General features: G+C 38.2%; 1 protein-coding gene across 8 annotated transcripts in view; it reads right to left on the bottom strand.

Annotated features, from left to right (window-relative positions):
• The window catches only part of RXFP1 (relaxin family peptide receptor 1), a 98,853-nt gene that overhangs the window by 44,108 nt on the left and 29,461 nt on the right, over positions 1-25,284 (bottom strand). For 3 of the 8 annotated variants that reach the window (XM_008685546.2, XM_008685549.2, XM_008685548.2), the window contains exons 2-3: positions 21,445-21,582; positions 2,392-2,490 (exon numbers count right to left, since the gene is read on the bottom strand). In XM_008685546.2, the coding sequence (XP_008683768.1) occupies positions 2,392-2,490; positions 21,445-21,582 (237 nt within the window). Of the gene's footprint in view, positions 1-2,391; positions 2,491-21,382; positions 21,583-25,284 lie in introns of those variants that run through there. The other 5 variants (XM_040626401.1, XM_040626402.1, XM_008685551.2 and 2 more) reach the window with 3 other exon arrangements.

The raw sequence follows: 25,284 nt of genomic DNA, 5'->3' as shown, positions 1-25,284 counted from the left end.
GAGTGTTGTAGGAAAGGAAGGGTATGGGTTGGGAAAGAGGATGAAGGTTTTGAGAGTGAGACTAGGAAGGGTAAAAATGGAGGGAGTGAAATTAGCATTATTTCCAGCATGTTTTTTCTGTTTATATTGACGGAGTTAAGATAATTCATATATGTTGATTACAGAGTTACCTGTAATAGGGAAAAATGAAAAAATAACACCTAAATATCCAACATCAAAAGAATGATTAAGCACATTATGACACTTAAAAATATATTATATAGTATATTCAAAAAGAGCTTATGAAAGCGGATACCTGATTATGCTAAAATGCTAAGTGAAAATATAAAATATAAATATACAAAATATAAAATAAAAATATATTATATAGTATATTCAAAAAGAGCTTATGAAAGCGGATACCTGATTATGCTAAAATGCTAAGTGAAAATATGATAAAAATGGTTTGTACAAGAAATTTCAACAATGTTAAAATAAAAAAGATGAATAATGTGCCAGCAAGTTAATGCTGGTGGCCTCTGAGAGGTGAAACTATGGTTGAGTAAACAGACAATTCTTTCTAAGTCTTTGTACTTTCCATATTCCTCAAATTTAAACTTTAATAATACATTGGTTGAGGATAGATATATTTTCCATGATATTGTTCTTAAGAGATGACTTTATAAATGTGAATTCTTCACATTCTTTCACCCAGCCAAAAATTATTATAAGCCATTCTCAGTTTAATTTCCAACAAATCCTTATAATAATCTGATTTAAATAAAGTGGTACAATAGGAACTTTTTCACCCCCAAAGTTTACACTACACTTTCCATTCTGTTTTATACTGCTTTCATGCTTGAAAAAGACATTTAATTATTTACTACAACCCCTTCCTGAACTGTCTTTAAAGAACTCCAATTGAAAATTATATATTTGTTTTTTACTAAAAACTGATTAAATTTTATTTATTTTTTTGATATATCATTTACTGTGTAGCTCCATTCTTCCCATGTAGTTATACTTAGGACACATTTCTCCCAGAGTTCAGGAGTAGGCAAAAAGTTATCTCTCTTGCTGATTGATCTGTTTTTTTTCCCCATTTGTTCGTTTTTGCTTTACAAGCTAGGCTATAAAAGTTATATAACCCATTATCTTCCTTCTTTAGCCCAATGACTACAAAATTCAGAACTAAGCTTTAGACACAGTTATTGAACTTTTCTCAGTGAGGATTTCCTTATATAATTTTTCTTCCCATTCCCTTTCCCATTCACTGTTGAATTTTTGTCTTATATGTTATATTAATGGCTTGACTGTTAGTAGCCAGATTTTTATTGTAAACTGCCTAAAATCCATTTGGGAATAAGGGATATAAAAAGTTTCAATTAAAATTTAAGAAATGAAAAGGCTAGGCAATAAAACAAAAAAATAAAATAAAAACTATGTTTTGAGATAACATGGCATAATCCATTAATATTTTTGCATTATATTAGCAGGTAAATTATACCTGTTACCTTCTTTCTTTCGCAAAAGGTTTTAGCCTTTCAATGATCAAGTAATTTGGTCTCTGTGAGAAAATGTGAGGCTGAGACAGATTGCTGAGTAGCCGGTAGGTTTACAGGATGGATATATGCTCCCTTAAATTGGGGACTGTTAGTAGTTTTTTTAATTAATCTTATTTGAATACTGAAGACAAAAAAATATTAAGCCTTTTTAAAAAAGCTGGACTTTACAATTTGTGATAGAACATAAAGGAAAAATTATAATAAAGGATCCACCTCCCCCCACTATTTAACCAAGGTTTTGTAAAGTTAGGACCAAAATTATAACTCCAAGGCACAAATTTACATTTGCATAATTTATTAGAATAAACAAAATTTATTTAAAAGGAGTTACTTACAAGATCTTCCTGTTCTAAAATATCACAGTCAGTCCTGAGGTTGTACCCTCCCACAGACCCTCCAGTGTTTTTGGAAGTTTTCAGTATGTGACTAAGCATAGCAGGTTATAATTAATGAGGCTTTTTTGTAGTTCTAAAGTAGTTTAGACCCCAGAAGCTTTTTCACTTGCAAACATTAAAATGTAAACAGCTTCTCTGCTCTACTGTTTCTACAGTTTCCTTTGTAGCAGAGTCTATAATGATTGTGAAAAAGGGACATACAATAGCAACCCTGACTGAGGGACATTAATTTTGTTCACAACAATATCTGGCATAATATATTGCTTTTATACTTAGGATCCCTGACTCACTTTTAAATGAAACCCCAAATTAAGGCTGCATGTCTAATAGAGTTTGCTGTTAGAAAACTATAGTTTACCTTTTTAAAAAAATATGATGGATCCAACCTTTAAAAACATGGTATCTTTTTACGAACTCCAGGAAAAGGAGACTCAATCCTTCTGATTACTTACAGCATTCAGACGTTTGTGTCTCAAAGGGATATGGGGAAGTCATTCTGTGGTAACCGACGATATACTTGTCAAATTGCAAAGGCCACCCATTGTTGTCTCCTAAAATAAAAATCAGAGAGCAGAAAAGTTCAAGAAAACAGAAATATTCTGGTGTGTTGGGAAAAATAGTTCTTTTCTTTAAAAGAAACAAGAGAGTCCCAGACTTAGTGAGATAAACACCATCTGGGAGCTTGCTGACAAATGTAAATTTCTGGGCCTCCCCCCACCTGGAGGTCCTGATTTTATAGGTCTGAGAGGAGTCCCCAAGTCTCCACTCTGGGCACTGCAGATGATTTTTCAGCAAGCAGTGTTTGAACCATATTTTAGGAAACAGTACTTACTTAAGTATTGAAATACAGCACATTGTTCCTAGCATATTAATTATGATTCCCTCAGTCTGCTTCTATCATTTAAACTGACGTGGGAGGTATGTTGAGATGGATAGACAGCCATGATTGTTAGAGAAGAGAAGAAAAAATAACATGCCCAGCATGATTGCATTCCATTTTTTAAAAAAAGGGTACTATGTTGTCACGGATGGTTTTAAGAGGAATTCTCTTCTGAATGCTTACATATTTTCTCATCTATATTTTCTGATTTTCTTTTTTTTAAAGATTTTATTTGTTATGTGACAGAGCGACAGCCAGCGAGAGAGGGAACAGAAGCAGGGGAGTGGGAGAGGAAGAAGCAGGCTCCCAGCGGAGGAGCCCGATGTGGGACTCTATCCTGGAACTCCAGGATCACGACAGCGCTACCCAGGCGCCCTATTTTCTGATTTTCATAGTAAACTCCTGTATTATTTTAAAAAACACAAAAAAGTAAAAGTCTTTCTTTGGGGAGAAAAAAAGAAAACAATTTTCCTTCACAAAGTTCCTTATGACCTTTTAGTTATCTTTAACCGTAAGAGACAATGAAGCCAATCATGTGATAAAATGGACTATGAATGGGGACATAGGCACAACTTCTCTGGAGATCTTTGCAGGTGGTACAAGTCTTCACTCTACTGGGAGAGTTCAAACGTAATCCTTTCCAGAGGTTCTAAAATTTTTTCAGAATGTTGCCAGGACTCTTTAAGGATGCATAAACATGTGAGCAGATGATAAAAACTATAAAGTTTATTCTGTTTTTATAAACTAGTATTAAATCTAACATTGATTTTTTTTTTAAAGATTTCACTTATTTATTTGAGAGAGAGAGACAGAGATAGTGACAGAGATAGAGAGAGCAGGAGTAGGGAGGAGAGGGAGAAGCAGCCTCCCCGATGAGCAGAGAGCCCAACTCGGGGCTTGATCGCAGGACCCTGGAATCATGTCCTGAGCCGAAGGCAGACACTTAAGTGACTGAGCCACCAGGTGCCCCAAATCTAGCATTGATTTTATAAATTATTTCTTCCTTGGATGTGTAATTCAAATCTGAGACTTGAATCCAGATATTACAACTTTGTACAGTTGCATGGATTTGGTGACATGGTCTTGATCATTTCCATGTTTCCAGCTCTTATCAGAGGACTTCCAAATTATATCTCCAGCCTGCACTTTTCCTACTGTGATAATATGCACTCAGTTTACTACAGGCATCTCAAATTCAACATTTCTAAAATGCAACTCATTATATTTTTCCATATAATCTTGTTACTTCTCCTAAATTCTCTGGATTGGTGAATGGTCCCCACAATCTATCAAACTGCCTGAAACTGAAAGGTTACATTTCTGGGAATATGCTCATATCTGATGAAATATAATTTGTACGATTTCCCCCCTTCTCCAGGTTGTTTTCTCATTTTTCCACACTCATTAACTCCTCCATGAAGATCATCTTTGGAAAAGGAAAGATATCATAACATTAATGCTATTTATACTTGTAAAACTAGACTTCCTTTTATAAAGAAATCCCGTGAAAAGTGAAAAATTGGAGAGATTATTTAAACATTGTATTTAAAATAGTCTCCTTCCTTTAGCATGCTTCATTAGTTTTAAAACTCTTTTGTCTATTACAGAAGACTTCAAGATAAATGTAGTGAAGTAATAGACTGAGATCTCAATTCAGAGGGAGATAAGTGATGGCCCTTAAGTTTACCATCTGCGGATTTCAGCACGAGACCCCAGCTGGGCACTAGTAACTAGGGGGCCAGAAACGACATCCCTAGAAACAGCAAATACCAGATATTGAATACCCAGGAACCAGTTCAGGGTGCCTCCCCAGCCTCTGACATCATGAGGATGACATCTCAGGCAGAGAAACAAGAGGAAGGGGAGGAAATTGGGAAGACTGAACTTATACAGCCAAATAGAGACTACAAGTTATTGAGACCATGGTGGATTTTGTGCAGTTTGCTCCTCCTCTTTCTATACTGGGTTTAGAATGCTTTCTCGTTCTTTAGAAGTTGGTAACTCAAATCTATGCTTTCCAGACCTCGAGCCACTAAGGTTCTTGTTATAGATAAGTTTCTGCCATTTGGATGCACACAAGTGAGACTGGACATTTGTAGATATCAGTATTGTGGGTATCTAGCTCGAGTGGGGGCAGTTACTGCAGCCAGCCTCAGAGTTCAGTTTCACAGGTAAAGAGATGATTAGCAGTACTAGTGACACACTAGTGACTAGTGGCAACAGCAGTAGATACTTCTTGATCATGAGCTTGCAATGATGGTGGTTTGTTCCCCACTCCTGACTACTGCTTCTATAGCCTATACAATGATTCTATAAACACCTTCTTCCTTGTAGGAAATATCTTTTTTCTTAAGGGTTCCCTCCACCAAAACCCAATCTAGAGTGATTTCTGTTTCCTCCTCTCAGAGGGGATTGTGGATAACAGACTCTCAAGGATGGAAACATTGGATTGATGAGCTGACCTGGTTGGTTTTGAGGATAATGGCAATACTCTTACTATCAGAAAATAGGACTCTCAAAGGTTATGGCACAGTGCGACAAAGAAGTTACTTAAATGATCACTTATGGCTTCCTTATGACATGCTCCTTTGAAAGCTACACTCTGGCAAAGTGGTTGTTATGATAAATCATTAGAATGAAAATGAGGAATTTCAAGGGTTGTGGAATAAGAGAGCTATGGAGATGTCCTGGAGAGATTAAAGCAAGGAAATGATAAGCCCAGTGTTTAACATCATCAGTTTGAAAAAGTTCAGAGAACCAGGGAGCTTCCATGACCACTCTAAGATAATCTTTTATCTCTTGTGATCTCAAGGTTGATGTAAACTCAAATCAGATAGAATCTGATCCAATGGGTTACCAAGGTTACAGTATAAGCCTAATTCATGTTTTGTTATCTCTTTTAAGTGAACATTAGGACACTCATTTGGAAGGCGAGAGACCCTGTGAACTGTAATGGGATATTTGAATGTGTTGAGTTGAATTTGAATACTCAAAATCCTTAGCCCAGGCAACCTCTCCTGTCAGCATAACAGCTCTCTTCCCCTGTCCCATGAGGTTTGCTGTAGTTTGTTGGAGATCAACTATTACTTTACTTGAGGTAAATAACTTGTGAAGTCTCTCCAGGCCCCACACTTTGAGCATTCTTCTTTGACTCCCAGCCTATTATAAGCACACCCCAGAAGCTAAGCATAAGTCGGACTTAGGAAGTGAAGATTGACATACCAAAAATTTTTGCTCTTTTAGATAAGCAGAAACCCAAGGAAATTTCGTGGGAACAATTTCTGAGGGTACTAGACCAGGAGGAGGGACTATAACTTTGGGCAAAGCTCATTAATACAGGTTTCTGGATTCGGTATGCTGGCTCAAGCAATAGTTTGCCAGATTGTTGACTGAATCCAGACTCAACGTTGCCTTAGGCTAAATGAAGTTAGGAGGGAAATACATATGGGTCTTGACTGAGTCACCAAAGGAGTAGATTATGAGGGACACGTCTACCATTGTATTGTAGAACTGCAATGGACCTGGAGTGGACACTGTAGATTGAATTGCTCAACCTCCATTCAATTCCCCCTTCATTGGTGTGTTCCTGGAAAGCAGAGACTGAAAAGCTTACAACATCTCACATCTCCTTCACAGCCAGGATGGGGTACACTCACACACATTTTGGTTGGTAGAAGAAAGGTACAGATCATTTTCCTGCTGGTATGTCTAAAACAGAGAAGTTGTGTTAAGAGGCAATTATAGCAACAGCAGGGCAATTTGGGTATCACTAGCTTTGTGGATGCGAAGAGACAGTTGTGTTAGTGGTAGGGGCAGCAGGATCAGCAGTGGTGGTGGTAGCCACTGTCTCAGTCTCTGGATTGCAGCCATGTTGGTGTGCTGTTGGATTCAAGAGCACCGATGGGAGCCTTGCTGATGCCCACTATCCCAGCCTTACTGGGGATTTTGTAAGTATTTCAGTTTAACATACCTGGAGTGGGTTCTGTTTTATGTATTAAACCCTGATAGATACAAAGACCATTTGAATTATTGGATTAAAATATGGTTTTAAGGGTGATTGGACATTTACAGCATTTTGGGAGCTCAAGCAGGATCTCATGAGTGAGGACAAAGCAGTGCATTTTTTCTGAAACTCTGAGCTTCAGTGTAGTTAATTTTGTGGTCTTGCTACAGAAATGATGACACTTTTCAACATTTTTCTGCATGTCCCATGTGGGTTCTGGGGACAGGGTCAGGAGCCTTACAAAACTTTCTACTCTTGGGCTCCAGAATTATCTGTATGTATTGCTTCTTGGCCTTTTGGCTAAGATCCAGTGCAGAATTTTCTATTTGTTTCCTTGGCTGTCAGGTTTTGGTTTATGGCATTGGCCTGTCCCCCTTTCCTGGTTTGTCTGTGTTTGTTGGCTTTTTAGCAAGCTTTTACTTTTAAAAACTTGGTTCATATCTTTAGATATAAGAAAGGAGACTTCTGTGAAAGATTTTGACTCCCTCATTTTATTTAAAAAAATTTTTTAAAATATTTTATTTATCTGTTTGTCAGAGAGAGAGAGTACAAGCCAGGGGAAGTGGCAGGCAGAGGGAGAAGCAGGCTCCCCGCTGAGCAAGGAGCCTGATGTTGCGCACTTGATCCCAGAATCCCAGGATCATGACCTGAGCTGAAGGCAGAAGCTTAGCTGACTGAGCCACCCAGGTGTCCCTTGATTCCCCCATTTTAACAGAGGAATTGAATATTAGCACTTAGCACTGAGAAAACTTGTACTTAGCAAATACCTCCTACACTGTAGCAGATACTTTATTTTTCCTCATAACTCTATTCGATCATTATCGTCATCTCCATTTACAGATGGAAAAACTGCCTCTAAGAAGTTTAAATGAAACAGGTTATTAAGGTTTACTGAAGAGTTAAAATAATAAAATTATTTTCATATTCTCTTTTCTAGGCCAAATACATGATTTATCAGTTGGTAGTCTACCTACAGAATTTCAACTTTGGTGTGACGTCAGCTTTAAATATCCAGCTATTGCTGTTTATTACCTATTTTTCTGTTGTCTATTTCATTTCCATTATTGAGGCTCTTACATCAGAATTGTGTAAGCTGCACAAAAATTCATTAAAACAACAACCAGAAGTAGTTATTAACTGGAATTTACGTTCATCACCATAGTTACTTATGGAATCAGTGAAAGCATTGTAAATCATTAAACTATTACTAAAAAAAGTTTTTAATTTAAAAATATATTAATTTTCATGTTTATGTTATGGTTTTTTATGCTTTTATAAATGTGATAAATAAAACAAGTAAGATAAGTCATTTGGCTCTGGGTATGTTGAGTCATTAATTATTTTTATAAGCAAGTTTGTTGTGTATCTACAGAGCAAGGGAGGAAGTAGTTTGCAAAGGTCTGAAGAATTTCTCCTTGCAGGCTGCCAGTGCCTTGTTGGCTTGTAGGAGGAGGACGTACACACCCCATGGTCATGTTCGCATCCCTGATACATCCACCCAGACCTCAGAAAACAGCAATGGAAATTAGGTGAGGTGACAGCATTCCAGAACATAGGGCTGTTTCTGTGGTTAGTGTTTCACCGCTGCTAGGAAATTTATGAGATCAGGGGGTTGGGTCAGTGCCAGTAGATGTTGATTTTCGTTCACTCTGGTTCTTAGCAGGCCCTGTCTTGAACTCAGTTTTTACAAATGAACTATTTCAATGTGCTGCGTTTTTACCATTAATTGATAGTGCAGTGCTTAAAATCATGGGCTTGGGGCCCTGTGCTAATCCTTTGTCCCTTAACATTACTCTCTATTTTAAGGGGTTCACTGTATATGGCTTTGTTTGCAATATTTTGGTTCAACAAATTCACACAATATAGTTATTTATGCTGCTTCTCTTTTGCTTTTTTTCCTTTTTAAAAAAGATTTATTTATTAGGAGTGCCTGGGTGGTTCAGTTTGTTAAGCATCTGCCTTTAGCTCAGGTTATGATCCCGGGGTTCTGGGATTGAGCCCCGCATCAGGCTCCCTGCTCAGTGGGGAGCCGGCTTCTCCCTCTGCCTCTGCTGCTCCCCTGCTTGTGTGCTCTCTCTCTCTCCTCTCTTTCAAATAAATAAATAAAATCTTGAAAAAAAAAGATTTATTTATTTTTTTAGAGAGAGAAGAAAAAGAGCACAAGTGGGATGGAGGTGGGGGTGGAGAAGGGCAGGGAGAGGGAGAGAGAAAATCTTAAGCAGACTGCCCTCTGAACACGGAACCCTGGGGGAGTTCAGTCCCATGACCCTGAGATCATAACCTGAGCCGAGACCAAGAGTTGGGCATTTAACTGACTGAGTCACCCAGGAACCCCTCTTTCTTTTTCTTAATCCTATTCCTTTTCTCTCCCTTTCTATCTTATTGCACCTCCACACAACACACACACATACACATGCACACACAGAGTGAAAAAAAAAAGAGAGAAAAGAGGAGAAGAAGAGGTGATACTAGGATAGATGTGGAGAATTTTAAAATGCAGAAAAAAACAGGACAAACCTGCTTATACTTCCCCAAGATAGAACATATCTTTTCCGGGGAGATTTCTTTTTCAACAGCAACATCTTCAAACACACAAGCTTTTTAATAATTAGCTTTACCTTCCTTTCCGCCTTCCCAAAGCATTTGCTTCTTCCCACCCATTACTTCCTCCCGCCAGAAGGCAGGAACATAGAACATGGGAATTGTAGCCAAAATTGCAAAGTTGGAAAGTTAGCATTTTTAAGAAAACAGCTTTTGGTATATGTGTTTCTATATTTTAATTCCTTCATTTTTAAGGACGTCTGGGGCAGTGAGCAGAATGGTTTTTCATACTTGAGTAATGATCCCACTGAAGTCTGATTCTCTGATTTCTCTTGAGGTATCGCAGGGTAGTAATGAGCACTGTCCTCAAAGAACACAGTGGTAGGAATTATGGGCTCCTATATGTTGGTATTCCTGCATGAACAGCATTGATGACAAATATATATGTTTACTATAAAAGCGATTTTTCTAGCTAAAAATTGATGTAATGATGCTAGTGTTAAAAAAGGAGACAGCGGGTCCCAAATGGTGTCACTGTTGCTAATCCCACATCAGCAAACCGAGATTTAACAGCGGTCTTAATGCCCCAGGAGTGTGACCTTTAACCAGCCGACCTGAAATTTCTGGGTCAGCGCTAGGAGGTAATCCGCTGATAAACCCTTTCTGTTTCTCTTGGGAGGGTAACCTTGCCTGAAACAATGCATTCTTTGTTAATGATTTCCTTTTTTTGGTTCCCTCTGGCCTTTAGAAACCTTTCCTTTCCTTTTTTTTAATTTAAGATCTTTTTTTTTTAAAGATTTTATTTATTTATTTGAGAAAGAGAGCGAGCACGAGCAGAGGAGAGGGGCAGAGGGAGAGGGAGAAGCAGACTCCCAGCTGAGCAGGGAGTCCAATGCAGGGCTCAATCCCAGGACCCTGAGATCATGACCTCAGTGAAGACAGACACTTAACCGACTAGGCCACCCAGGAGCCCCTAGAAACCCTTCCTTTTCTACAGCACAACAAAGCTTCTTTCTAGCTGCTAGCTTGGATGCTGCTCGATTCATAAATCATTAAATAAAGCCAATTTGATCAATTTAGTCAGTTGAATATTTGTTATTTAACACAGTGTGGATAAAAATTAATGACACAGGGGCGCCTGGGTGGCACAGCGGTTAAGCGTCTGCCTTCGGCTCAGGGCGTGATCCCGGAGTTCTGGGATCGAGCCCCACATCAGGCTCCTCCGCTATGAGCCTGCTTCTTCCTCTCCCACTCCCCCTGCTTGTGTTCCCTCTCTCACTGGCTGTCTCTATCTCTGTCAAATAAATAAATAAAATCTTTAAAAAAAAATTAATGACACAGACCAAGAAACATCTGCATGGGCTTAGTAGATATTCGCTGAGTGAATGAATGAATGAATGAGGCTCTATCCTCAACACACTTCAGAGAAAACGCAGTCTCTTCTTCTACAGTAAAATTTGGGAACTGGGGCATTTATTGAAAACACAGTTTTCCAGGCTCCTCTATTGGAGATTTTGATTTATGTGGTCAGTATGGGGTCTAAGGATCTATATTTTCCAAAGGTGTCCCAGGTGAGTCTTAAAACAAGTTTTGGGAGAACTGCATTATGAAATTCACCCTGGAGGACAGCTAGAGCCCTTCCCACATGCAGTGGAGCACAGCTAGATTTAGTAACAGAAAAATCCTGTCGGTCAGAAAAAGCATACTTCTTTTCTTTTAGCAAAGTTGCTGATTGTTAATAGTGAGTAGTCCAAACACTTAAGTAAGATTAATGCAAGTGGTCCTTCATTTAAGGGCACGTTGTTTATATCTTTCTTATTACACTTACTGTAATCTGCTTCATACTATGCTTATTTATATATGCATTTTATCTCCTTATGAGAGTATAGTAGGAAATAATCTTATAAACTTATGCATTTTTTATATACTTCAGTGACCACAGAGGTACTTTAAACATATTTAAAATGTGGTATAGGAAATAACTAAAACATTATTTCACTTGCACCAAGTATTTGTTATAATTTAGTTTTATGGAAAAGTCGATTACACATCAGTTAGAATTCTGGACAAGTCACCTCCCCCTTCCATGCTCTCCGATTCTCCCGGCACTGGTGTGGGGTGCGGGGCAGGGGTGGGGGTTCAAGGGATGAGGTCTGGATGCAAATTGGAAAGGTCCAAGTTTCTTTTCTTTCTTCTCTCTTTTTTTAAAAAATATGTTTTTATTTATTTTAAGTAGGCTCTGTGCCCAGAGTGGGGCTTGAACTCACGACCTTGAGATCTAGAGTCACACACCAGCTGGGCACACCCCAGGTCCAAGTTTCTTGAATGCACTAATTTGCTACGGTGCTATATTAGGCTCTCCTCAAATAGTTTCCTGGGATTCTCCATGAGAAGAGAGGTCTGTGGTGAAATATGTTTGGAAATGCTGTGTGCTATATCTCCACTTAGGATTAATAATGCATGCTGGCATGAGGAAAGGAGAAAGCAGGCATTAAAGAAATATCTTGAATTTTGTTGAATTCTTGTTATAGGGACACCATACATTTTGGAAAGTGTTTGCTTTTGCATCTGCACTAGAAGGAGTATGCCTAGGTCACTGGTTTCCAAAACGTAGATCCAGGACCAGCAGCATCAGCATTACTTGTGGACTTAGAAGAAAAGCAAATGCTTGAGCCTCACTCCAGAGGCATCGAATCAGAAACCGGAGATGGGGCTGAGCCACCTAGGTTTTAACAAGCTTGATCTGAGGCATGCTGAAGTTTGAAAACCACTCCTCTGCACTCATTAATCACTTTCTAGGTGTTCTGAATATGGCAATAAAATTGTCTGCACATCGGGAAGTGAATCATTTCAAAATGTTAAAGCGTGTGATATTCAGCTGCTGTGTTTGTTAAAAATGCAGATTTCTGGGCTTCCATACTACCTACGAGATCAGGATTTGGCGGGGTTGGGGGGGGATTCAGAACTCTAACACCTCTCGCCAGCCCCCAGGGACAGTGCTGCCTCTAGTTCTGACAGCTGGCTTCCCAAAGTTCCCACAGATTTGCAGGAGCCACTCCTGGGTATTTGATATTTAGATTTTGAATAATCAAAAGTTAAGGGACTGGAGTCCCTGAGAGGAGGTCCCAAGGATATAAGCATGCTGCATTGAACCGGTCTCCTCTTTTATTAAAATGAAGGCATAAGTCCCATGGGTTACAGCGTATACCTACTTACTGACTAATGAATGAATAATTTATATAAAGTTTGGATTTACGTAAAGTGGAGCATTTCTGATTCTTAGACATTTACTCAATTTTCAGCACCCATTCTTGGTACATAGGGAGAATCTTTTTCTCAGAAAGTAATGATCCCCAAAGTAAAGGTGCCCTGGGCCATTAGAATAAACCTTTGGATGCTGACTGGCCAGGCAGAACAATTCTGTCAACTAACTATGTGGGATCTCCTTGAATTTGAAATGACAACAGTAGTTTGCTGGGCAGACTGCATTAGCCCCTTTGTAGGCGCTTAATACCTTTGGAGGCAACTCTGAAGAAATTAGGGGTGTGACGTTATCCTGGGCCTATTTTAAAGGAAATTAAGGCCACTAAACAAACTGTTCTTTGTGGCCTATCTAGTAAGAAATGCTCTGAGATGGAAGTCTGGGTGAAGTCAACCCAAACCTTGTTAAACATTGTTGGATAACCGAACTTGAGGTTAAACTGAGGTTCGTCGAGCAAAGGGAAAAAAAAAGAGAAAGGGGCAAACCAAGAAACAGACTCTTGACTGTAGAGAACAAACTGATGGTTACCAGGGGGAGGTGGGTGGGGGGATGGGTGAATTAGGTGATGGGGATTCAGGAGTGCACTTGTGATGAGCACCCCGTGTTGTATAGAAGTGTTGAACCACAGGTGTTGTACACCTGAAACTAATATCACACTGTATGTTAACTAACTGGAATTTAAATAAAAACTTAACAAAATAAACTGAGGTTTGTGTGTATAGAAAAGTCAATGATTCAGCTACTTAGGTATTTCCAATGCTATTTTGAGAATAAGAAATAGAAAACCGGGTATTTTTGAACATACAATGCGTGGTTGTGTATTAATACATACTCATGACCCATGTCACTTTTCCTCTTGCATTTTTAACTTTAAAAGAAGCAAGCCACCAACTTTAAATGGAATATTCTAAAATGAGAAGAAGAGTTAAGTTCTACCTCAAACTGCTCGACATTACCACCATTCTGACAGCTGAATAAAAAGCTGTATTTAGGAAGGAATAAAGGAATATTTGGTGTTCCAGAATTTTCAGTTCGGGCCCAATTAAAAATTAAAGGAGTCCTTGAATACACTTCAAACATTCTTAAAATCTTTTTAAAATTTAAGAATATGTATCATCACCATCACACTCATAAATAAATACTGTGTATCTAATTCTCATAGATTAGGAAGTGCCAACCCAGTGACAGGAAAATATTTGGGGGTTTTAACAAAGTTTTTCTTCCCTTGAATTTTTTGCATTCTCTGTCCTTTTTTCCTACAGCAGGCCGCTAAATTTTTCCACTTCCATTGCGTTGGGGAAAGGACTAGCAGAAACTTGAAGATAACAAAAGGAGTGAAACTCTCAGCATTTGACTTTCAAACGCCTGTATTTGAGATTGAGATTTGGAAAAACAAAAAAGAAGGAACAGCAGGCTTTGCTGTTCCTTGTCTGCCCAAGATACCTGGACAACAGAGGGAGAGTGGAAGGGTCTTCTTGCCCTCTGTTTTCCCTAGGCAGAATCTAGGGGAAACCAGGAACTCTTTGCCTTCGTTACCTCTGCAAAGGCCTTATTTCCAAATAAGGTCACATTCTGAGGTTGTAGGTGGATGTAAATTTTTAGCAGATACTAACCTACTACACCATCCAAAATGTATTAGAAGAGATTTCTATTTCCCCTGTGGATTATAGAAATACTAACCTAGAAATAGAATAACAAACATCTTCATCCTTTTCCTCTGTTAAAATGAGAAATGTTTGAAGAGTCTACGGAGGGCGGCATCAGAACTCTGGTCTTCATGGTAGAGTAATCGAACTTGGCCCCAACAGGGGGGTGAGGTGGGTTGATGTAATTTTGATGCAGAGCCCTTTTTGTATGACCATCTGCTTATAATACAAAAGAAGGAATGCTAGCGAATTTCTAATCTGGAAATGCAGAGTTTTTGTTTTTTTTTTTTAAAGATTTTATTTATTTATTTGACAGAGATAGAGACAGCCAGTGAGAGAGGGAACACAAGCAGGAGGATTGGGAAAGGAAGAAGCAGGCTCACAGCAGAGGAGCCTGATGTGGGGCTCGATCCTGGAACTCCAGGATCACGCCCTGAGCCAAAGGCAGAGGCTTTAACCGCTGTGCCACCCAGGCACCCCTGCAGAGTTCTTTTTAAATAAGAACCTAGAGATAGTGAATAAGTGCCATATTATCTGAGAATTTGATTCTACTTTAGTATTTCATTTTTACTACTGAGTTAGCCCTCAGTTTAAAATGGACATAAATGATTTCTCAGTGAGGGTCCTCACCTTTTTTTGTAATCCAATTCCCTTGGTATTTACCGAGATGTATTCTCCCAAGTATCTGAGAGCTTTAGCTGAAAAAGTGAAAGGCCCCTCTTTTTTTGGTTTGTCATTCTTGCAACAAATCCTCCTCCAGTGATTCTTTAAGACTTATTATTATTATTATTATTTGGTCTTTAGCCTGTTTGATTGCATCTATGGCAGTTCTGAGATGAAAAATGGGTTAGAGATACATGGCAAAAAGATGGAAATTGTATGGGAATTATGTCAAATGGTGTAACTCAGGAGAAAAAATTGTTCATTTCCATATCGAAGTTTATCAGTAAGGATCAAAGTTATTATAAAAATGGTGCACTTGATTTTGACAAATTTGTCTATATACATCTATAAATTCTGTATTGCCCAAATATTTTAGGAAGAAAGGGATTCTTGTGAATGCAATGGAAAACTTTAAATCTATTGCTTTTGTTTGCATTGTGTCCTGAAAAATATTCAGTGAGTAGATGTTATACTTTTTATACTGAGACATTTTATTTTATTTTTTGTATTCAGTAAACTATCCCATTATCAAGAATTTATCTTTTTAAAGAAAACTGGGAATTCAATAGCCAAATCAGAGTGCTTCTTTAAAATGCCTGTGATAACACAAAAGTTGTATTTTTTCCCCAAATATATTTAGTTCATATTCTAGTTCAATACATGGGGAATCAGTTTTATTTATTTAATGGTGTTTCATTTTTTTGGTGACTCTGCTAAATTTTATTACTACTATTTTGATTTGACTTACTTTTCCACTTTAATAGTTATTATTGGTGTCAGTGTGAAATAGCTTGGAGGTATTTTTTTGGATGTATTTTAGAAGTTCTAATTAAGGAAAAGTCCCCCCCTTCCATTACAAAAAGATTTTTTTATTTGCCAATATACTGTTAAGTCGTAAATGATCCCTCTAAAAGTGATTTTTAGCTGTGGGTTTTTCTTTTATTTATGTGTTAAGGTACTGTATTTTATGTGATTGTAAATATATTTAACGCTGCTTATTCAAATATGCATAGGTTTACATATTCTGAAAAGAACCAACTTTCTGACTTAATTTAATTAGCATTAAACAGAATATAAACATGAATATCTTAAAAATGAACAGCCAGGGAAACACAAATTATCCAGATAGTATAAAATGAGAAGGAAAAAAAAAAACAACCCCACAGCTGGTGAAGGGAATTCAGTAATAAGATGCAAGAGAAATAACTGCATTTCATCATTTTTATCACCGGGGCTTTAAAGGTGGTGGTAAACTTGTGTTTTCCTTCCTGGGATGTTCTGGTAACAGCATGGCGGCTGACCATTGTTGAGGTTTTGACCAGAGTTCAGATTTTTTTTTTTTTTTTTTGTATTTCTAGATGACTGCAACCAATGCAGTGTCAGTGTTTCTTAGGGAAACGAACACTTTTGATAGTCATGATAATGGAGTTTGTTAGCAAGTGATCAGGCTGGCATCCCATGTGGAACACTTGATTCTAGTTTATTTCTAGTAGCTGATGCTACTATTTCACATGCAGTCCTTATTTTCTTCTCACTTGGGTGTAGGTCCGAGGTTCTCAAAACGTGGTGTGCCTTGGGATGACTTGAAGAGCCTGCAGAAACATCATTGAGCCACTGGCAGAGTTTCTGATTCAATCGGGCTGGGCTGGGGCCTGAGAACTTGCATTCCTAACAACTTCATGGCTAATGCTGAGGGGTTTGGTCCAGAACCACAGTGGGAGATCCGCTGATCTAGGTGAATTTCAAGAGAGATATATTTCTGATATAAAACCAGGAGTAGTTTAACATAGTATCTGTTACATAGACGTGTTTTCATAAGAAAAGATTAAGATTTCACCCATATTTCCAAAACTGGACTTGGGAGTTTTCAAATGTTGGCAATGGTGAATAAAGGAGGTTTTAAAATAGCATACTCTTTTTGGTCTAATAAAAACATTTTAATATTAATTGCTTTTTAAATGTCACTTGTATTTTTAATAATTGGTCTTTTTGATTAAACAAAATGCTGTTCATTTTCATATGTCAACATTTAAGGTCTTTATATACACCTATAGCTAGAACTTGAGTTATTTCATCTGTGAACTGAATATTTTATTTTTGTGAATGAATTCCCTGCTCATGTCAGGGGTCCCTAAGACAACAAATTTGCAAAACTTTCAGAACAGATTGCTTATACTGTTTTGACTTAACTTGCTTCACACTTCCCTTCATACATATAAACCAGGATTTCTCTGTTTTGAAGTTCAATCAAATATAAACAATTCCTGAGATCGAATTAAAAAGATGTGAACTCCAGAGTAACTACTGAATATAGGGTCAATAATCGGCACAGATTGATTGCTTGTTTTGTATATATATATCTATATATCTATATAGATATATATAGATATATATATATTCATATGTACATATATATGCATTTTTATATATGTACTTCACTTAATTCTCACAACAAATTTATTATTCCAATCTCACAAATAAGGAAAATGGGACTGACACAAAAAATGATTTGCCCAGGTAACAAGAGATAGAAAGAGGCACTTCGAGGATCTGAGCCTGAACTTTCTGAAACCTGGTTGAGGAATCTTCCAAAAATTCTATTTCTACTTAAAAAGAAATCAGAGAAGGTAAGGAAAAGTCGTTATTGCTGTTATGATTATTTTTGTAAACTACTGACAATATAATAATTTTACATGAGTGAATTTGGAGTGCTAATTGGGGGAAATTGATTCCAACTCAGGATTAAATAGTTTTTTAAGGAGATTTCTGTTTTAGTCAATGACAAGGATTAGGAATCTTTTCTGCCTTTCAATAACTATAAAGCCTTTTGCAAAGTTGATGTTATAGACACTGTTTTTATGGGAAGTTTACATGTGCACAAATATACAGCATTTAATAGTTTTCAGGGAATTCATAGAACTTGCTGAACGTTTTCTCAAACCTCAGTCTACTGACCATAAAATACAAGCCACTATTCTGGGATACACAGCCCAAGGGTGGAGGAGGGGTAGCAGGTATCTGTTGAGTGCTACATAGAAATTAAAAGCAACAGTTTGGGGTTTTTTTCTTTGGAGATAAAGATATTAAAATCTTTTTAAAGCCAGTTTACAAACTTAATGAAGTGAGCTAAATGATAATTAAAGTCTAATTTATGAATATTGTGACGGACTTGGTTTGAGAGAGAAAAGAAGAGAGGAAAAGACAAGCATGAAATAGAAGGGGAAGTTAAGAGAGAGTGAAAAAAGGGATGGGGACAGTTACAGGGCAGAATGGAAGTGGGGAGACACATGGAAACGATGAGATGGAAAGAGGGAGAATGGCCCTCATATCCACGGAGAGTGGAAAAAACACTGGGAGGGAGAAAAAGTCAAAGAGATGGAAAAAGAAGAAATCATGATGGATGGATACAACTCTAACCGGATTTTTGTTCCAATTGGTACTGTTTTCACAAGAGTTAAGCCCGTGCTTGTCATCAGAATTCAAATTCTAAGTATAAAGAAATAGGCCTTAATATTTTCCCTGTTATAGTCTCTCTATTAAAATTCGCCAGGATAATTAATCGGGATAACTAACACGATTAAGTTCCAAATACACAAATCTACACAGTTTATCTTCTCCCCAAATAAACTATAATTACACTTTCAGAAGGTGTGGGAAAGCTTATGTACCTCCTGACTCTTCCATAATCAATAGGACACGCGCACCCACCCACACACACACACGCACACACATCTACTTATATAAACGTATAACTACAAAAGCAAGAGCATGGAAAGATCTCATTCCTCCAAATACGAGCCGCTGTTTCAATAAGTAAAGTATGGCTGTTCCTAGAAATATTTAAATTGTTTAACTGACAGGACTTACTAAAGTCACCAGGTGGGGACTCTGAGTCACTGCGAGTTAGTATCAACGTGGGAAAAACAGCGATAATAGCGCCCGTGGTAGAATGCGCAGAAGCGCTGGAGTTGCTGCCCTCCCTCTGCCCAAGCCCCCAGCAGTGTGACTTTGCAGCTCCTCTCAGCAGGGGGAGGGGTCCGTTTCACCTCTTGAAACAGAGCCGGCCTTGTGACTCGCCTTGGCAGGGACGTGGGGTGAGTGTGCCAATTTTGAGCCCAGGTGTCAAGAGGTCTTGTACGCTCCCAGTTCACTACTCCTGGGTGCCCTGTCTCTACCGCGAGAACAAGCTTGGCTTAGCCCGCGGGGGGACACTCTGGAGCTGAGTCATTTTGGTTATCTCAGCCGAGGTCCCAGGCATGACGACAAAGCCGATCCACAGATAACCGCAGATGCATGAGAAAGTCCAACTGAGCTGGGAACTGCGGGGCTGCTCGCAGCCCAGCCCAGCCCAGCCCAGCCCGGGTTGTTGACCCACAGAATGGCCAGCGAAATAAATGATTCCTCCTTACGTCACTAAGTGTGTAATAACAACAGCTCGCTGATACACAAGTTAACATTTACTGAATGCTAATTATTTGTCAAGTACTGGGGTAAGCACCTAAGATACAGTATCTCATTGAATCTTTTTAAGACCAGGTGGACATAGATACTTTTATTATTCTCATTTCACCGAGAGGAATACAGCCATTTCTACCCTCTTCGTAGACACAACTGAAGTCCAGATCTCCTGAGCCTGATCTTCACACTCCAATGTCATAGTGCCTCCATCTGAATTTGCTGGTTGGTGAATAGGAGAAATTTGAGTAACTAAGGATTATCACCTTGAGGATTGTTACTTCTGTTGCTTGGTTTCTTTAAAGTTATCACTAAAGCAAGAGCTCCCAAGCTTTTTTTCACTGAGAAACTACTTTCGGTGGTGAATTTCCTGTCCCACCACGTTTTTTCCTGCTTCCTGCCAACATTTCAATTGCTGGGAAGCTCTCAGGCCACTCTCTCTATCTGAACTGCTTGCAGCTTGAGGGGGAAGTGGCTGTCAGAGCCCAGAATGCCTTTATCTTTGTTTTGTTTTATTTTTTTAATTTGTTCAATATTCAGGTACTAACAAGAGAGAATATATATATATTTAGATCATATATAAAACAATATATTTATATTTTTATACTTATATCTTTACACATAATATATTTATATATTTTATATTATTTATAAAAAAATATATATATTATATTTATACATTTACAATTAATATATATTTAAATATTTTATATTCATATATATATTTAAATTTTACTTATTTACTTGACAGAGATAGAGACAGCCAGCGAGAGAGGGAACACAAGCAGGGGGACTGAGGGAGGAAGAAGCAGGCTTCCAGCAGAGGAGCCTGATGTGGGGCTTGATCCCAGAATGCCGGGATCACGCCCTGAGCCGAAGGCAGATGCTTACTGACTGAGCCACCCAGGCGCCCCTATATTCATATATATTTTAAAATATATATTTTTTAAAAGAAGAAAACACATATGTATAGCCATCCAAATCAAAGGCCGTTTTAGCTTAAGCTCACCAGTTTAGAAAGCGTGTTTTGAGTTAACCTCCACCCCCTAGAAACAATGTTCCAAACTGAGAAGAGTTAACTCCTTCAAAGTGGTGCCTTAAAAAGTCTTTAATATTTGAGGGAGTGAAAACATCCAGTCCTCTTCAGTGTATTATTTATGCAGCATTTCAAATTGTTATGCATGTCTTTGTCCTCCAAGTATAGTACCTTATTTTTCCATGAGTGAGAAATCTCATTATTTTACATTATTAACCAAAGTTCATTTTCCTAGTGAGTCAAATCCAGCCAATTGAAATTCTTTTATAAATTTGTGTTTTTGAGACTTCAGAAATTTGAACAAAATTCTAACTGAAAGCCAAGTTTTCCAGATATTCTAGCTGGCCGGAAGCCCTACTTGTTGGCTTTATAAGATTATAGATATGGTTGTTGGTTAAGTAAGAGGTAAGCTGGACTTATTGTTTGTTCTTTTCGAGGAGGTCTCCTTTGTCCTTCAGAACTGTAGTAAGCAAAGGATAAAGTACGATAGCTGTTAACACTTAACTAGTACCTGCTGTATGCCTGCTTTCTTCTAATCCCTTACATATAATCTTTCCAAATTCTCTTAGTGTAGGGACAATTTCCAAACCCTTTTCTAACATGAGGAAACGGAGGCAAAGTGAGGCTAAAATACGTTCTCAAGACTACATCATTGGTTATCGTTGTACCGGAGTTCCAACCCGGCTCTCTGGCTCCAGAGCCCATAGTCTCCGTTTCCACACCCTTCTGCCGGGAAGACGCTACCTGGACCGGTTTGCGGGATAAAAAACTTCACTATGTGCACCATCGCCACTTTCCTGAAATATTGGCTGTGAGACCAACACATCGAAAAGGATGGATATTTTAAGCTAATACAAGATATGTAAGATTTCCTTAAGTGACATCTATTTTGTATTTCCACTTAGTTTTCTCTTTTCCCTTTTCTCATCTCGTTATGAGAGGTCTCAGCGACTTCACCTTCTTGGTGCTTGCGCCCCGGGTCCTGCGGTGACTACGGTGACTACGGGCGCCTCACTCACCGCAGTTGTCCTCATCGGCCTGGTTGCCGCAGTCGTCCACACCGTTGCAGTGAAGCAGCTGAGGCAAGCACTTGGTGGTATTCCCACAGGGGAAATAGCCGAGGGAGCACTTGACATCCTGGCCACTCCCGGGAACCACTGATGAAGAACGAGGAGTGAAGGTTAATACAAAGACATTCAAAAAAGTGGTTTCCTCCCAGTATGCTAACACGTGTAGTCTCATTCTGGCAGGTACAGCTCTCTCTATGGGAGCCTCGCCTTGCTTACTAGCCTGACGCCAACTATGTCCCAAGAACCTCCATGCTATTGGGACGTTCTTTTCCATGTCCTCAGAAGATGCCAGAATTCTCCTTTCTTTGCCTTTTCTCACGTGGAATGTCACAGATAACCGTCCCCCTGAGGCAGGTTATGCGAGTGGAGTGGTTGGGGGGGTGTCCCCCCTGCTCCTGCAACCAATCCTTCTTTATCTATGAAAGGTCTGCCATACTTTACAGTTTAACTCAGTTCCCTTCCTTTCCTTCAAAAACCTCTCCGCCAATCATTTTAAAAATCAGGAATTTATTGAGTGCTTACTCAGAATCAAGGTTGGTCTGGTACTAGAGGAAGAAGACATAGAGAACATCAGGAGAGAGCGTGCACGTGGTCACTCACAGATTGGACAGTTCCTATGCGGGAGGCTCAGTGCAGTATTTTGTGCAAACCGCATTGAATGAAACCAAGTTCCTGCCCTTTTCAGATGGGCTTCTTTCACTTAGTAACATGCATTTAAGAGTCCTCTGTGTCTTTATGGCTTAGTAACTAATTTCTTTTAGAACTGAAAAATATTCCATTGTCTGAATGTACCCACCGAAGGACATCCTGGTTGCATCCAAATTTTGGCAATTAGGAATAAAGTTGCTGTAAACATCCCCATGCAGGTTTATGTGTGGATATAAGGTAACTATACCACTTTAAAGCCTCAGATTTATATAAACTTTAAAGATTATTGGAGACTCCGAATATAATTCTGTGGCTTATTATCCTTTCAAGTTTGTACGTGCTTGGAACGTCCTCGAATATTGTCAATTATAAGAAAAAAGAACAGAATAGTTTGAACTGTCAATAGCATGTATTTTATAAAAATATATTGGTAATCTGTCATCAAGACATGAAAAGAATAAAAGTGACTATTTTTTTGGAAGATGCAGCAGGACATTTTAATAACAGGGCAAGCGACATTTTTATAGAGAAGATATCTAGCTATGTCAGGTTTTGACGGTACTTAGTTTTTCAGAGCACACCATTTGATGAAGGAAATAGTTAAACCTATGTAATAATGAGCTATATTGTAAATAGTATTCTTACTTGTGAAATTATTTTAAAATTATCAATATTTTTTCAACAAACTAATTAAAATGAGGTCAAAGGACTTGTGTACCACAGGATGTCACTGGTAGAACATCACACATTTCAGAGACTTCAAGTGTACATAAAATAAGGTTAATCTGTGTTGATACTGACTTTGGATATTTTTATTGATTTCTTAAGAACAAAATTTAAAATTCAAGGGTTTCAGGGGCAACCGGCTGGGTCAGTCTGTAGAGCATGAGACTCTTGATCTTGGGTTCATGAGTTCGAGCCCCACATTGGATATACAGCTTACTTAAAAGAAATAAAAATTGAAGGTTTCAGAAAAATTCTTTGATGAATAGTCAGCCTTCAGCCACAGTTACTATTTGAAGAAGTTTTAACTAGACATACCTGCCTGTGTTTTCATGCTGCTGTTTTGAAAATTCTTCTGGAGTAACTTGTTTTTATGGATATTATGCTCTTATGTCCTGTCTTTTAAGTTGATCTTTAGAAGCAGATAGAGCTCTTCAATGATTGTGCCATGAAATTAGTTCCACATTTTTATAACATTATGATTTAAAGATATACTTAAAGTCTTAAATAGTGCTATTTTTAAAATAACTTATTTTGAGATGATCTCAAAATTAAAGTTTCGAATATAGTATAAAGAATGATTTTTTCCCCCTGAATCATTTGAGAGTAAGTTCCTGATCAGATGCTCTATCACACTTAGAAACTTTGGTTGTGTTTTTTTCTATAAACGGGCATTCTCCTACATAACCAAGCTAGAACCATCAAAATCAGAAAATTAACATTGATACCTTACTACCATTTCAACCTCAGAACCCATTCATGTTTCACATATTGCTCAAAAGTCCTTCATAGTAAAAGGATTTAGTTCATAATCTTTGCGTTTGTCATATTTCTTTAGTTTCCTTTGATCTGTAGTTTCTTAGTCTTTATCTTTCACGACCTCGATACTTTTGAAGATTGTAAGTTAAATATTTTGTAGAATGTCCCTAAATTTTGGTTGTATGATATTTCATCAAAATTAGATTTAGATTATGCACCTTTGGCAAGAAATTCACAGAAGTGATGCTCATTTCGGCCTGTTAGGTTATGCCAAATATTGATTTGTCCCATTATTGATGATGATCACTTTGGTCACTTGGTTAGGGTGATGTCTCCAAAACTCCTCCACTGTAAAGTTAGCCTTTGTAATTCATAAGCATTTCATAGAGGGGTTGCTAGTTCATTCTCCTTTTCTCCCATTACATATCTCTTACTCCCTTCTCCGACAATGAGAAACTCCTTTCTATTTTCTTTAATATATTTATTATCTTGACAAATCCTCTTCCAGCATGGTTGCCCTTCTCAACCCCATTCAGTTCTGACTCCTGGGGTAATGGGCATTTTTCCTCCATGAGCACTCTCCTTGCTCTGTTAGAGAACTGATACACAGTGCCAGGTACCAGCTCCCTCTGTGGACACTCTCCTCACCCCAGCTTGGCCCCAAAATTCCTCTTTGGGTTACCACAGCTCCTTCATCTTGCTCAGCACAGAAGAATACCTTTCTCTGATTCACCAAATAGCTTTAGGGCTCCATTGTTCAGAAACAGAATGACAGAGTAAGGGGCCATTACCTTATAGGTAAATTATAGGCTATAGGAAAATTTTGCAGAAGTTGAAAGGGATCATATTATGCCACCCCAAAACATGCCACTTTGGCATAAGTATTATTTTAAACTGAAGACAATTTTAAAAAAGCAAACGTAAGAAGAGCTCTCTGCCCCTCCCCCATCGGCCTGAAAGCAGGGCAAAAATTTCCCTTTATGAAGGTGTCTTCCTCCTCCCTCCATACGAGGAGGAGAACAACTCTTGTCACTATAGAAGGAAAGTTGGCACCAAGGTGAGTCTGCACAAACACACCTTACTAAAATAACCCTTTTCTTCCCTCTCAGGACTAAAATCTTAATAATAAACATTTTTTGGAGGCCAAGCTCCTAGTGGTTTATCATTAATGGAATAAAACTTAGCTTTTACTTTTTGACAGACCTTGACAGAAATGCACAAGCACTTACAATTTTGTCTAGGGAACTCACCAAAATGCCAACTCAGTGAAATTATAACCCTTATTCTGTAACAACCTTAAATGTTAATATGGAAACATTTAATATGGTTGCTCTGAAGTCAATGCCTTAAGGGCATCTCTGTTCAGTTAAATTTAAAATAAAGTAGGTGAATGTAATTGGTACATTTCATTAAAATGTTTGCTGTGTTTCTGTACAGCTATGACTTGCTTAAGCACTAAGGTAAGAATTTCATCGGATTCTATAATTTATTTCTAGCATTCGAAATCCTTTTTACGATCTATGGAAAACATGCAATATCCTATTTTCTTAGAGAATTACAACATCAAAAGTATAGAGGTAGTTTACCAAATACCTTGTTAGGAAGTAAAATAAACAAACGCACACACCCACACGCTCACACAAAAACAGACTTTCCCTA

The sequence above is a fragment of the Ursus maritimus genome, unplaced genomic scaffold (genome assembly GCF_017311325.1).
Source record: "Ursus maritimus isolate PB19 unplaced genomic scaffold, ASM1731132v1 scaffold_11, whole genome shotgun sequence".
Classification (NCBI taxonomy): Eukaryota; Metazoa; Chordata; class Mammalia; order Carnivora; family Ursidae; genus Ursus; species Ursus maritimus.
This window is presented reverse-complemented; position numbering and strand designations above follow the sequence as displayed.